The 16093-nt window shown below is 46.3% G+C and overlaps 1 protein-coding gene across 1 annotated transcript in view; it reads right to left on the bottom strand.

Moving 5' to 3' along the window:
- LOC124618883 (vegetative cell wall protein gp1-like) overlaps positions 1-15300 on the bottom strand; it is a 34961-nt gene extending 19661 nt beyond the window's left edge. The window contains exons 1-2 of the mRNA XM_047145386.1: positions 15228-15300; positions 11696-12109 (exon numbers count right to left, since the gene is read on the bottom strand). Of these exons, the coding sequence (XP_047001342.1) occupies positions 11696-12109; positions 15228-15300 (487 nt within the window). The remainder of the gene's footprint in view (positions 1-11695; positions 12110-15227) is intronic.
- Between the last annotated feature and the right edge of the window lie 793 nt (positions 15301-16093).

Below are 16093 nucleotides of genomic sequence, written 5' to 3'. Positions count from 1 at the left end.
CTCGAGATAACTGGGTTGTCCTCATCATTTCATCCTCATTCATGAACGTGGTGAGATTGGACTACGCAGAGGTTGGGAATTTGTACGAGCGCTGATAGCCGCGCAGTTGAGCACCCCACAAGCCAAACGCCGTCTCGATCACCGGCCGGTGACCACTGCGTTGTCCGCGGTGAGAGGATATGCCTGAAATTTGGTATTTTCGGCACACTCGTGACACTGTGGATCTAGGAATAATGAATTCAGTAAATATTTCCAAAATAGAATGTGCCATGTGGCTAGCTCCAGCTGCCATTCCGCGTTCAAAATCTGTTAAGTCCCTCCGTGCTGCCACAATCTGTTCGGAACCCTTTTCACATGAATCACCCGAGTACAGATGACAGCACTGCCAGTGCACTGCCCTTTTATACATTGTGCATGCGACACTACCCCCGTCTGTATATATGCGTATCGCTATCCCATGACTTCGTTACCTAAGTGTAAATCTCTCCGTAAGCCTACTTCCAGGTATTAAATGGATACGATTGCTTCCAGTCAATGTTCGGCAGTCGTATAATAAAAGAATAATGATTTTCTCACCTAGACATGCGTAATAAGTCACATTATTTTGATGTTGAGGGTCAACAGCCAATCCGAGCAGTAGGCGTCGACTCTCTGCGGATCTTCCTGCATTTTTCTACAATTTTCTAACGCTGCACGTTATACACTTACTCCGAACATACACATTCAGATTATTTTTCATCTATGTTTGTGGAGCTTAAGTGCTTAGGGAGGTCCTACATCTACATCTACATCTACATCTACATAGATCCTCCGCAGAGGACAGTACGGTTCGTCGCAGATGGTACCCTGTACCACTACCAGTAATTGCCTTTCCTGTTCCACTCGCAAACAGAGCGAGGGGAAATCGGCTGTCTATAAGCCTCCGTATGAGCCCTAATTTCTCGCATCTTCACTTCGTGGTCCTTAGGGACGATGTACGTTGTATGTACAAATGCAATAAATGTAATTTTGGTTTTATACAGCCTACCTTCTAAATACTATAGTCAGTATTGCCTCGCATGTTCCTATATTTCTACGGAATCTCAGTTAACCTTGCCCGAGGTAGGCGTCTACGAATTGTTTTGTTTCTCTGTAGATAAGTCATATTACCATTCTGTAGCCATTAATCTGATTGCTCAGTAATACAATTGTCAGCACCTGCCCTCTTTGGTATTTCGATTCTTAGATTTTTCTAGAAGTCTAAGGTTATTTTCTACATATACTGCCCCACAACTCTGAAATTCTTCCAAAAATACATACTAAAATTGTCAAAAGCTGTTATATTAATTTTTATTATTCTTGAGTGGTTTCGATTTTAAATCTTCATCATGTTGACAAACTTTATCAACATAACATAGGACGATGGATGCTCGACATCTAAAGTAAAGGCAGAACACATGAGTCCACCGTATCAAGCATTATGGTATTCGAGAATGGTTTATACTGTCGACATTATGTGAATAAGTTATTAGTGCTAGAGTTTTGTGAATTCATTATGGTGTGGAGATGGAATATAATTTCCTTTCACGTTTAGTGTTCAGTGATGAAGCTTCGTCCAATATAAGTGAAAAAGTGAGCCGTCACGACTCACGAATATGGGGACGCAGTAACCACGTAGCGCAGTCGAGGACGACGAACACCCTGTGAAGTTTCGTCTGTTTTGCACCGTTTCTCTAGAAAATATTTATGACACTTTCTTTTTTGCGGAAATAATATTCACAAGCGTCACGTACCTCGACCTTTTGCACGTCTGTCGTTTTCCACAACTACGGGAACAAGCCGAATTTTCATATTTTATTAGGACGGAGACCCCCACGAACCATGGACCTTGCCGTTGGTGGGGAGACTTGCATGCCTCAGAGATACAGATAGCTGTACAGTACGTGGAACCACAACGGAGGGGTATCTGTTGAGAGGTAAGAAAAATGTGTGGTTCCTGAAGAGGGGCAGCAGCCTTTTCAGTAGTTGCAGGGGCAACAGTCTGGATGATTGACTGATCTGGCCTTGTAACACTAACCAAAACGGCCTTGCTGTGCTGGTACTGAGAACGGCTGAAAGCAGGGGGAAACTACAGCCGCAATTTTTCCCGAGGGCATGCCGCCTTACTGTATGGTTAAATGATGATGGCGTCCTTTTGGGTAAAATATTCCGGAGGTAAAATAGTCTCCCATTCGGATCTTCGGGCGGGGACTACTCAGGAGGATGTCGTTATCAGGAGAAACAAAACTGGCGTTCTACATATCGGAGCGTGGAATGTCAGATCCCTTAATAGGACTGGTACGTTAAAAAATTTTAAAAGGGAAATGGATAGGTTAAAATTAGATATAATGAGAATTAGTGAAGTTCGGTGCCAGGAGGAACAATAACAGGTGAATACAGCGTTATAAGTAAAAAATCAAATAAAGGTAATGCAGGAGTGGGTTTAAAAATGAATAAAAAAATTGGAACGCGGATAAGTTACTACGAACAGCACAGTGAACGCATTATTGTAGCCAAGATAGACACTAAGCCAACGCCTACCACAGTAGTACAAGTTTATATGCCAACTAGCTACGCAGACGATGAAGAGATCGAAGAAATGTATCATGCGATAAAAGAAATTATTCAGACAGTTAAGGAAGACGAAAATTTAATAGTCATAGGGGACTGGAACGCAATTGTAGGAGAAGGAAGTGAAAGAAAAGTAGTAGGTGAATATGGACTGGGGGTAAGGCATGAAAGGGGAAGACGCCTGGTACAATATTGCACAGAGCATAACTTATCACAGTTAACACTTGGTTTAAGAATCATGAAATAAGTTTTTATACATGGAAGAGGTCTGGAGACACTGGAAGGTTTCAGATAGATTATATAATGGTAAGACAGAGATTTAGGAACCAGGTTTTAAATATTAAGACATTTCCAGGGGCAGATGTTGCTCTGACCATAATTTATTGCTTATTAACTGTAGACTAAAACTGAAGAAACTGCAGAAAGGTAGAAATTTAAGGAGGTGGGACCTGGATAAACTAAAAGAACCAGAGGTTACAGAGAGTTTCAGAGAAAGTATTAGGGTACGATTGACAAGCACAGGGAAAAGAAATACAGTAGAAGAAGAATGGCTAGCTTTGAGAGATGGAATACTGAAGGCAGCAGAAGGTCAAGTAGGTAAAAAGACGTGGGCTATTAGAAATCCCTGTGTAACAGAAGATATACTGAATTTAATTGATGAAAGGAGAAAATATAAAAACGCAGTAAATGAAGTAGGCAAAAAGGGATACAAACGACTCAAAAATGAGATCGTCAGGAAGTGCAAAATGGCTAAGCAGGGATGGATAGAGGACAAATGTAGGGATGTAGAAGTATGTATCACTAGGGGTAAGATAGATACTGCCTACAGGAAAATTAAAGAGACCTTTCGAGAAAATAGAACCACCTGTATAAATATTAAGAGCTCAGATGGAAAACCTGTCCTAAGCAAAAATGGGACAGCAGAAAGGTGGAAGGAGTATATAGAGGATCTATACAAGGGTGATGTACTTGACTGCAATATTATGGAAATGGAAGAGGACGTCGATGAAGATGAAATGGGAGATACGATATTGCGTGGAGAATTTGACCGAGCACTAAAAGACCTAATTCGAAGCAAGGCCCCGGGAGTAGAACTACTGATAACGTTCCAGTAGAACTACTAAAAGCCTTGGGGAGACATCCCTGACAAAAGTCTTCTATCTGGTGAGCAAGATGTGTGAGACAGCCGAAAACCCCTCAGACTTAAAAAAAATATATAATAATTCCAATCCTAAAAAAGAATGTGTCGATAGGTGAGAAAATTACCGAACTATTAGGGTAATAAGTCACGGCTGCAAAATACTAACGCGAATTCTTTACAGACGAATGGAAAAACTGGTAGAAGCCGATCTCGGGGAGGATCAGTTTGGGTTCCGTAGAAATTTTGGAACACGAGAGGGAATACTGACCCTACAACTTATCTCATACGATAGATTAAGGAATGGCAAGCCTACGTTTCTAGCATTTGTAGCCTTATAGAAGGCTTTGGACACTGTTGACTGGAATACTCTTTCAAATTCTGAAGGTGGCAGGGGTCAAATACAGGGAACGAAAGGCTATTTACAATTTGTACTGAAGCCAGATGGCAGTTATAAGAGTCGACGGGCATGAAAGGGAAGCAGTGGTTGGGAAGGGAGTGAGACAGGGTTGTAGCCTATTCCCGATGTTATTCAATCTGTATATTGAGCAAGCAGTAAAGGAAACAAGGAAAAATTTGGAGTAGGAATTAAAATCCATGGAGAAGAAATAAAAACTTTGCAGTTTGCCGGTGACATTTTAATCTTGTCAGAGACAGCAAAGGAGCTGGAAGAGCAGTTAAACAGAATAGACAGTGTCTTGAAAGGAGGATATAAGATAAACATCAACAAAAGCTAGACGAGGATAATGAAATGCAGTCAAATTAAATCAGGTGATGCTGAGGGAATTAGATTAGGAAATGAGACACTTAAAGTAGTATATGAATTTTGCTTTTTGGGGAGCAAAATGACTGATGATGCTCGAAGTAGAGAGGATATAAAATGTAGACTGGTGATGGCAAGGAAAGCGTTTCTGAATAAGAGAAATTTGTTAACATCGAGTATAGATTTAAGTGTCAGGAAGTCTTTTCTGATAGTATCTATATAGAGTGTAGCCATGTATGGAAGTGAACCATAGACGATAAACAGTTTAGAATTGGAGAGAAGAGGAATTTGTGGCACAATTTGACTAGAAGAAGAGATCGATTGATAGGGCACGTTCTGAGGTATCAAGGGATCACCAATTTACTACTGGAGGGAAGTGGGATGGGTAAAAATCGTAGAGAGAGACCAAGAGATGAATACGCTAAGCAGATTCAGAAGGATGTAGGTTGTAGTAGTTATTCGGACATGAAGAGACTTGCACAGTATAGAACAGAACTGCATCAAACCAGCCTCTGGACTGAAGATCTTAACATCAACAACGTGAGGACGGAGGGCCACCGTACTGGCACCTGCATCTAGAGCATTTCTTATCAATGAACTGCCTCAGTGATGCATCAGCCGTAAGGGGCGTACAGAGCTCGTATTGATACAGTAGCTTCAGAGGTCTCCTGATCGCACGAACCTGTTAGTGTGTGTATGGAATGGCTCGGGATGAGGGGGGGATAGATCGGATGCTATGTGCCTACCCTTCCAGACAGTTTGGGTGAACTGGAACGCAACGTAGTAATATCAATGAATGCAGTAACAGCAGACAAGATCGCAGAAGAATGGCACGAGTTTCAGTATCATCTATACGTTGAGTTGTGTTTCTGGTGGAGAGTACAGTGATCCAGTGATCATTTGTAAAAAATTTGATCGTTTTGTAAAAAATTGTGCTAAAGAGAGATGTAAAAGGAAGACTCTGGTAACATTCGGAGTGTCCTTCTGAAAGTAAAATCTTTGTAGTGCTTCGTTGAGAATGGAAAGATTCGGAGGAGGCGACATCAGAGAATATCAGTCTAGGTTCAGAAGATAAGAAGGCACACTAGAGGTAATAATAACCCAGTTATTTACTTTAGAAGATATATTGTGAAAAGTGAAACCAACGTTAGTAGCATTATTATATTTAGAAAAGCGTTTGACAAACTGAGTTGTAAACACTCTTCGAAATCATGAAGATTGCAGGGAAAATGTATGGAGAATAAACGGTCCTCCACTCTTCGTACAGAAACTACACTGTTGTTAAAAGAGTCTAAGAACATGAAAGGGAAGCAATAGTTGAGAAATGAGTGAGGCAGTTTTGAAGCCTGTCGCCGGTGTTGTTCAGTCTGCACGTTCGGTAAACGACGAAGGAAACCAAGAAGGGACATGGAAAGGGAATTCGTGGAGAAGATATTAAAAGACTGATGTTTCTTGATGATACAGCAATTCTGGCAGAGACGGCTGAGGACTTCAGTTGTAGGCAATGGACGGTGTTTTGAAAACAAATTGTAAGAGCTGTATCAACAGAAATAAATCAATGGTAATGAAATGATGTCGAATTAAACCACACGATACTGAGGGACCTAGATTAGGAAATGAGACATTGAAGTTAGATGAAGAGTTTTGTTAACTGGGCAGCAACATAACTGACGATGGTCGAAGTGGAGACGACGTACAATGCAGACTATCATAGCACGAAAGGAATTTCCGAAAAATAAAATGTGACTTGTGACGCTACAGAAGAGTGCTGAAGCTTAGACGGGTATGTCGAATAACAAATGAGGAGCTACAAAATCGAACTGGGGAGAAAAATAAATTTATCGCAGAACTTGACTAAAACAAAAAATTGGTTGAAGGATGGATCAATAGGCAGGCATCAAGGAATAGTGAGTTTGACATGGTAGGAAAGTTGCGGAGGTAAAAAGTATAGAGGGAAACCAATACTTGACTACAGTACACAGGATCCAATGGATGTAGGTTGCAGTATTTTTTCGTAATTGCATTTCGACCCCCCCCCCCCTCGAGGGTGATAAAACGGTGACATTGTAAAAAACTGTAAAACGGCGGTAAGTTCTGCAATTTAAAATACAAAAACACGTCGTTGACGATCCGGATGAAGGCACACTGTAAGTAGACAGGCACAATTAAAAAAAAAAAAAGACAACACAGCGACAGTCTGGTTTCTGCTTGCACTAGATAAAAAATACAACTAGCGACAGTATGGTAGCTGTTCGCAACACTGACAGGGGACGCACAATACTGAACATTCACTTTAAACAGCACTATAGAGGCGACACGGCGGCAGAGGGCGGGCGGGGGGAGGACCTGGACTGATAAGGGGGAAAAGGGGGGAGGTGAGGAAAAGGGAGGGAGCCGATGGAGGGAGAGGACATAGAAAAAAGGGGGGCAGGGTGGACACAGAAGAAGTGGGGGAGGCAGTGGAGTGGAAAGCAAAAGGACTCGGTGGAGAGAAGGAAGTCGCAGAGGAAAATGGTTCAAATGGCTCTGAGCACTATGGGACTTAACTGCTGTGGTCATCAGTCCCCTAGAACTTAGAACTACTTAAACCTAACTAACCTAAGGACATCACACACATCCATGCCCGAGGCAGGATTCGAACCTGCGACCGTAGCGGTCGCGCGGTTCCAGACTGTAGCGCCTAGAACCGCTCGGCCACTCTGGCTGGCGAAGTCGCAGAGAGGGTTGGTGGGGAAAAACAGGATGGAAGGGGGGAGAGGAAGCCCAGGAAAAGGACAGAGTGAGGGAGGAGGAGGTGAGGATAAGAGTTGATAGGAGGGATAAACAGAGGGAGAGAGGACATCATCTTGGAGGGGGAGGTGATGAAAGCCACCTAGGGAAAGTAGATGCAGGGTGCTGAGGTGGAGGGTAGAGGGGACACAACGGTGAAGGTTCGGCAGAGGGTGGGGGTTGGAGAAGAGAGGAACAACCAGGGGATGAGGGGGATCAAGTAAGTTGGAGGTGTAGAGGACGCAGATATGTTAGAGGAAAAGGATCAGATGGGGGAAAGGTATCAGGTCATAGAGGATCTGCATGGGGGACAGGAGGCGTATACGGAAGGCGAGGCTGAGTGCATGGTGCTCGAGGATCTGGAGGGACTTATAGAATTGGTAGGGGGGGGGGGGATATCCAGGTGGGACTGGCATAAGAGAGGATGAGATAGATTAAGGATTTGTAGGTGTGGCGGATGGTAGACGGGTTCAACCCCCATGTCTGGCTAGAGAGGAGTTCAAGGAGACAGAGGCAGTTGTGGGCTTTGGATTGGATAGAGCAGAGACGGCGGACCCAGGTGAGGTGATGGTCAGTGGTGAGTCCAAGGTAGGTGAGAGTGGGGAAGAGGTGGACAGGACGAGTGGAGATGGTAAGGGAAGAATCCAGCAGCCAGAAGGAGTGAGTGGTAAGACATACAATGATTGCCTGGGTGTTGGAAGGTTTGATTTGGAGGAGCCACTGGTTACACCATGCGACTGAAAGGTCAAGGTGATTCTGGAGAAGGCATTGGGACTGTTGAAGGGTAGGAGCGAGGGCAAGAAAGGCGGTGTCATTGGTACACTGCAGGAGGTGGACTGGAGGGGGGTTTGGGGCATATCTGCTGTGTACAGGAGGTAAAGGAGAGGGGAGAGGACAGAGTCCGCAGAGGGGTAGAAGGTACGGGAATAGGCGTTATGGATGGTGATGTAGGAGGAGCGGCAGTAGGGGAAGGAGGCAATCAGACGGACATAGCTGATAGGAAGGGCATAGGTCTAAACAGGAGAGACTGGGATGCCATACACGGTCGTAGGCCTTTTCAAGGTCGAGCGAGACAAAAATGGTGGAGCGACGGGAGTTCAGCTGGAGGGAGAGGAGATGAGTGAGGCATAGGAGTTGGTCACTGGCAGAGAAGGAAGGTCGAAAGTCACATTGGGTGTTGGGGAGGAGGTGGTTCGGTGGAAGTGGTGATGGCTGTGCATGGGAAGGATGGATTCCAAGAGCTTGCTGAACACTGAGGTGAGACATATAGAGCAGTAGGAAGAGGCATCAGATGGAGGTTTGTTGGGTTTGTAGAACATCAGGATACGGAAGGTTTTCCACAGGTCGGGGTAGAAGCCAGTGGCAAGGATTCCGTTGTAGAAGGCAGCAAGGACGGCAGGGAAGGAGGGAGGGCAGTGTTTGAGATGGCGGTAGGTAATGCGGTCGTGGCTGGGAGTGGTGTTGCGTTTAGTGTGGGGTGTGAGGCTGATGTCCTGTGTAGTGATGGGAGTGTTAATTTCAGAAGGTAGTGTGTGGGCCAAGTACTGGAAACTAGGAGCAAGGGGAGGAGCGATGATATCTGTACATTCGATGACGTCGGGGAAGAGGGAATAATCAAATTGGGGATTATCTGGAATGGGTAGGTTGCAGTTGTCAGGCAGAGACGAAGACATAATAGCGTGAATGACTGCATCAAATCAGTCTTCGAAGTGAAGATCACAGCAGTCCTATACGTTGTTGAAAACTCACCCCATTTCTGTGTCCATTCGTGTAGAATGCCTTGGGAAATCGGATGAACCTTTTGGAAAAACGATGTATTTTTCTAGCTTTTGTATTCTTTTGGAGCATACACTGTCTGATCGAAAGTATCCGAACAGCCCTCCGTAATGCGGAGTCGACCGCTAGATGTCACGAGAGGCGGACCCGCCAATATAAAAACAGGCGTGGATTACTGTGAAGCAGTAATAGCAGACTGAGTGAGTCGGGAGAGCTCAGTGATTCCTGCCGTAGACTAGCCACTGAATGTCACGTGACTAACATACCCATGAGGGACATTCATCCTTGTGACGCTGCCCTACTCTACTCATGTTAACGTCCGCTAATAGGTGTCCGGATGCTTTTGATAAGATAGCGCATGTCTGTATCATACCACACCAAGAAGTACAGGTCGTGCTGGAGACGAGAGGTCCTAGCAGAGCAAGGTGAGAAAATGCACCTGGTGTGCAGGGGTAATCACAATGTGTACGCGGCTCATTACTTCCCCGGCATTACGCAGTGTGGACAGGGCCTCCACCGGCGCATCGCCTCCCGCCCACAGCCCGAGGGCCTCCCAGAGATCATTTGTCTCGGCGCGGCTCCGCCGGGCGCCCCTTATATATAAATCAGCGTCTGTCCCAGATGAAGAGAAATGCCGCGCCGGCTTCGCGCGGCCCCGCCGGCAGTCGCTCTTTCATAACGCAGCAAAATACGTCCTCGCCTTATTTATAAGCCCCTCCGTCGCCAGTAGGAACGGGACGGGACTGTTTCTCAAAAGAAATGCCCAGTTTCACAAAGCAGATGTATTACTGTGATCTGAATTGAAAAGTTAACAAGCAGCGGAGAATTCTCTATCCTTTGCAAGGAACTGCTTCATCCGAGAGAATCACGTAGCAGTACCTGCGTTCGTCCGTCGCATGGGTGCCGAAATAACAGGAATACAGAGTGAATCCCAACTCCACTGAAAAAATTTCGCCGCGCGGGATTAGCCGAGCAGTCTTGGGCGCTGCAGTCATGGACTGTGCGGCTGATCCCGGCGGAGGTTCGAGTCCTCCCTCGGGCATGTGTGTGTGTGTTTGTCCATAGGATCATTTAGGTTAAGTAGTGTGTATGCTTAGGGACTGATGACCTTATCAGTTAAGTCCCATAAGATTTCACACACATTTGAAAATTTTTCAAAAAATTTCGAAGGCTATTCGCGTAAATTTTCCGAGCATTTTGGAATAAAAGATCCGTGGATTCTAGTAGCTTGTAACAGGGTAGTTGCAGTTCGTTCGATTCCTTACCACCGTTTATTAATTTGCCTGTGTTACAATGAAAATGCCTATACTATAGTGCAAATGTGGGCGGTATGTACTATGTGTCTTGTTTCTAAACAATTTTGTTCTATTCAGTTACTCTTTTCCCCCAAGCTTGCATTGAGTATCGTTCAGTTCTGTCTAGAGTGTCTTTCTGGCAGTATTAGATGTACATTAACTGCTGCACACGTCAGTAAGAATATGTTTGCTACGAGGATTTGGCCAATGTGCACCTCATGTACTGGTTTACTGAATATTATGGAACAAGGGCAGACAGCTGTGAGACGCCCAGCTTAACCAGCAGGACAGGACGGGTAGTTTAAATTGTAGAAAGAGGCCAAAATAAGGAGCTATCAGTTACACTCGAACATACAACTTTATTATTTGATCAAACATTACAAGAGGCCAAAAAAAATTTTTTTTTTTAAACACACAGCTTTAATCTTTGGGACTTGATTACCAGCTGAAAGCCACTTTAATTTAAAAACTGCTGAAGGCCAATAACTTAAATCGCAAGCATAATCAGAAATTTAAAAGGCAAGCCTTATCTTAAAACAGTTCTTTAGTTAGGCTGAAGGCCCAAAGAATCAGACAGTTCAAGAGCAAACAAGTTTAATTCAAATCGGCTGAAGGTTTAACACTTAAAACTCCATAACATTAATTTTTTTTAAAATACCAAAGGCCTTCTTTTGTGGCGGCGTTCGTAGCGACAAACAATTCGCTGTAGAAACGGCTTACGAAGTCACCGCCACACTTTTAATAGCGGGCCGACCGGTCCGCTGGAACAGTGAACAGAAAGATGAAAACCCAAACACTCTGATTAAATAAAGTCGGTACTTATCTTTATTAACGAAGATACAGAAACACCGTAGTGAACTCCGTGTCTACAGAGATCTGTCTAGTTCGAGTCGGAGCGGCTAGGTCAGCGTCGGCTGACGACAAACAACAACTCTGCTGCGATGAACACACAACTGACTAGCAAGTACACAATTCGGTGGCGAGTATACAACTGAGCGGCGAATACAGAACTGTCCTAGCGCTCGCGACTCCAGCGCTTAAGAAACCAGAAGCCAGCGATGGCGCGCGCAGACTTGCGGCGATTTCCTGTCTCGCTGGCGCTGCTTATGCGGACGGCGTCCGGACTTTGATGCTGCCAACCTTTTGGCAGCGGGCTCGGGTGGCATTACTGGCTAGGATATAACACTCCTCCCCCCAAATCGCCGCACCGTCGTTGAATAATGACGTGGCGAGCGTCGACGGCGGGGGAGGGGTCTGGCCGCAGGCGTAGCAGAAGAGACCGGGGCGGAGACTGTTGTCGGTGGCAGTCCCCGGTCCGCGGGGCCTCGGGAAACACCGACTGAAAACCGAGGTCAGGGTGCACGCCTGTGACCACGGGCGCAGCTTCTGGTACTGGACGCGACGGGGCGTCGGGACCCACGAAGAGAGGCAGCGTCTCCTGACGCTGCGTCGACGGCTGCTGAGTGGGCGCCGGACAAGGCGCTGCGGTGTCAGACTCCTTGGGGGTGCCCAAGGAAAGCGGCTGCCGGACAGGCTGCACAGCCACCGCTTGGGAAGGCGGCCCGGCTGAGGGGTCGACGTCCATCAGCTCCGAAGGCGGTGGCGACTGAAGAGGGACCGCAGGCGCCGGAGCGACCACCTGGGGCGCTCCCGGATGAAGCTGCGCGGGAGGCATCAACGGGACGGGCTGTCGGCGTGGTAGCGGCGACGGCTGCTGCTGCTGCCCTGGGGGCGGCAGCGAAGTCGGAAGGCGCGGCTGGAACCCGCCGCGGACCAAATCTGTGGACAAAGAACGAGCGGCAGAATCCGGGCGGCCAGCTCGGCGCAACTGGTTCTGATGCCTCCTGTGCACCCCAGTAGCACCTTGAACAGTATAAAAACCGCGACCCTGGACACTTATCACGGTACCACGTTCCCAACGACGGCGACCGTGATAAACTCTGAAAAAAACGGCGTCGTTGCGCTGAAAACGCGTGCAATGCTCAGAAGCGGCGGGTCGATCCGGGGGGTGCAACAACCGTAGTAGGGTGCGATGATGACGGCCGTGGAGAAGCTCCGCAGGCGAAGGGCCGTCGCGTGGCGTGGTCCGGTACGACGACAGGAACGTGATGAGGGCCTGCTGACGAGAGTGCGTAGCACGAAGGCGGTCCATATGATCCTTGAATGTGCGTACAAAACGTTCCGCTGCACCAATCGATTGAGGGTGGAACGGCGGAGTAAGAACATGGCGAATGCCATTGGCAGAACAAAAACTTTCAAATTCAGCAGAGGTAAATTGTGGACCATTGTCAGACACTAAAACTTCTGGAAGACCCTCAATACAAAAAATTGAAGTCAACGCCTGTATAGTTTGTGCAGACGTTGTAGACTGCATGGGCACAACAAACGGAAAATTACTAAATGCATCTATCACGATGAGCCAACGAGAATTCCAATATGGACCAGCGAAATCAATATGTACTCGCTGCCAGGGACCGGCAGGGCGTGCCCACTCAAAATAGCGTTGAGGCGGAGCAGCTTGGTGTTCGGCACACGTCGAACAATCTGTAGACATCTGCGTAATCTGCTTATCAATGCCGATCCATGTACAATGACGGCGGGCAAGCTGCTTGGTGCGGACCACTCCCCAATGACCTTGATGCAACAGGTCGATGACCTTGGATTGGAGGACTTGGGGAACCACTACACGAAGCTGGTCATTCTCGGTGCGTAACAGCAAAACTCCGTGCGAAACAGACAACAGATGACGTTGCGGGTAATAGCGACGAACCACAGGATCCGATATGTCCTTTGCCTTGGACGGCCAACCACGTTGAACAAAACGTAATAGTAAACTCAGATGAGGATCCGTAGCTGTCTCACGTGCCACCTGACGATAATCAATCGGAAAATCCCGGAGGGATTGATGCTCATCGGCGTCAATCTGATGGCAAGAGTCGTCAGAGGAATCGAAGACATCATCCGCAGCAATCGACAATCTAGAAAGCGCATCAGCGTTTGCATGCTGAGCTGTAGGGCGATACAGTATCTCATACTGGTATTGTGATAACAAAAGAGCCCAACGTTGTAGTCTCTGAGCTGTCCGCTGAGGAACTGGTTTAGACGGATGAAACAGTGACGTCAGGGGCTTGTGATCTGTTACTAAATAGAATGGTCTACCATAGAGGTAGTGATGGAATTTTGTGACACCGAACACAATAGCCAACGCTTCCTTGTCCAATTGGCTATAATTACACTGAGCTTTGTTGAGCAATTTAGATGCGAACGCAATAGGACGTTCGGTGTTACCGACTCGGTGAGACAACACAGCACCGAGGCTGAAAGAAGAGGCATCACAAGCTAACACCAGAGGCTTGTTAGGGTCGTAATGGACCAGACAACGATCATTCAATAAAGCCTCTTTAAGCTGCTGAAAGGCTGATTGGCAATCAGCTGACCACACAAACGGAACATTCTTACGGCGGAGACGATGCAACGGTGCAGCAATTTGTGATGCATTAGGTATAAACCTAATATAATATGTCAATTTGCCAAGAACTGCTTGCAATTCATTCAGATTGCGAGGGGCGGGCAAATCACGAATAGCTGCTAAATGTGACTGGGAGGGATGAATGCCTTGAGCATTAATAACATGTCCCAGATACTCCATCTCCGTAAGGAAAAATGAACATTTATCGATGTTGCAACGTAGGCCTGCCTGAGACAACACTTTAAACAAACACTCCAAATTACGTAAATGTTCAGCAGGCGTCCGACCGGACACAACAATATCGTCTAAATAGTTGCAACACGATGGCACATTAGCCAGAAGTTGTGACAAGAAACGCTGAAAAACAGCTGGAGCTGACGCACAACCAAAAGGCAAACGCAGAAAACGGAACAACCCCAACGACGTGTTTATGACAAAATACTGTTGTGATTGCTCGTCGAGGGGCAATTGCAAATATGCTTCACGGAGATCAATTTTGGAAAAGAAACGAGCTTCCCCTAACTTATCCATCAGCTCGTCCGGTCTAGGCAAAGGAAAAGAATCAATGACAGTCTGAGGATTAACTGTCGACTTAAAATCAGCACACAAACGTAACTTGCCAGACGGTTTCTTTATAATAACTAAGGGAGAAGCCCACTGGCTCGCTGAAACGGGTTGAATAACACCGTTGTTTTGCCAACGACGAAGTTCATCTTCTACAGGTGCCCGGAGGGCGTGAGGCACTGGACGAGCACGACAAAATCGAGGCTGAGCATTATCTTTTAACGTAATATGAGCGGCAAAGTTCGCAGCACAACCTAGTTCGTCTTTAAATATGTCACTATCATTTACACAAATCGGTTATGCTGTCTTGAGGAACAACAACAGAATTAATTTGCAACACATTGTCTTGGATAGACAGGCCAAACAAGTCAAAACAGTCTAATCCGAAAATGTTTACACTGTCTGTAGCGCGGAGCACTGTGAATGAAACTGTTTTTGTATTGCCACGGAATGTGGCTGGCACGCTACATACACCTAACACAGGAATTTGTTCTCCACTATAAGTAGCCAAAGAATGTTTTGCCGCTGAAAGTTTAGGGCGGCTGATAGCCGCATACGTAGCACTATTTATGAGAGTCACTGACGCACCAGTGTCTAATTGAAAATTGAAGGTCTTATCCTGGATGCGTAGCTTCACAAATAGTTTATTACACTGTCTCTGGATCGGTGCAGTGGAGGCGGAAGACACAAAATCAGCGCGTGTAGCGCGTGTTCGCTGCTTACGACAACTCGTGGGTTGGGCGGGTGGAACAACAACTCCCGCTTCACTTGCAGTCTGTACATTACTTTTTACAGCGTTTGAATTACGCTTGGGTCGCATAGAAGAGGGCTGGGTGGGTGGCTTATTGCGAACAAGTTTATTACCCACACGAACCGTGGAAGAGTCTTTAAACGCGACCTTCTGGGCGGGCTGGCTTTGAAGAACATGAATATCCATGGGCTGGGCAGCACTAGAATTGTTCTTGCGTTTACGCAAACAAACAGTCTGGATGTGTCCTTTCCTTTGACAAAAGTGACAAACTGCGTTTCGTAACGGGCAACGTTCACGAGGATGAGCAAGAACACACTTAGGGCAAGACTTAACTCTATCATTTTGCACACGCGGCTGACGAATGTGTTTAACATGACGCGGCCGGCTAGTGTTTACAGTCTGACTCTGCCGGTTGGGCCGCGGGCGTGACATAACTTGCTTAGCACAGGCAATTTGAGAAATACATGGCTGATCTAACTCACACTCAGCATAGTCAAAAGTATCTTGGGCTTCAATGATGTTCATCACAGTCTCTAATGACGGGTCAGGCAACTTTAAGATAGCAGCACGAATACGAGAATCTGCAATGTTTTGAGTAATAGCGTCTCGTAACATGACATCACTGTAGGAAGCTCCACACACACAATTAAATCGGCAATTAAATCTGTTAACCACTGTTTATTAGATTGATGTGGCAGTTTCTTTAATCTGAAGAACTTGAATCTGGCTGCTGCCACATGAACTCGCGACTCGAAATACTCAGCAAGCTTGTTAACAACAACGTCATAGTCTAAAGCTTCTGGCTGGGATTCCGGGAACAACTTACAAAGTAGTCGATAGACTTCCACGCCTGCAGTGGAAATTAAATAAAGCTGCCGCTCAGTACCTGTGATTTTGTAGACTGTCATGTGCGCCTGCAACTGCGCGAAATATTCTCGCCATTCTTCTCTTGATGCATCAAAAGCACGGAAAGGTGGTG

This window comes from Schistocerca americana, chromosome 1 (assembly GCF_021461395.2).
Source record: "Schistocerca americana isolate TAMUIC-IGC-003095 chromosome 1, iqSchAmer2.1, whole genome shotgun sequence".
Taxonomy (NCBI): Eukaryota; Metazoa; Arthropoda; class Insecta; order Orthoptera; family Acrididae; genus Schistocerca; species Schistocerca americana.
Note: the sequence above shows the minus strand (reverse complement) of the source record. Positions and strands in the feature narration are given on the sequence as shown.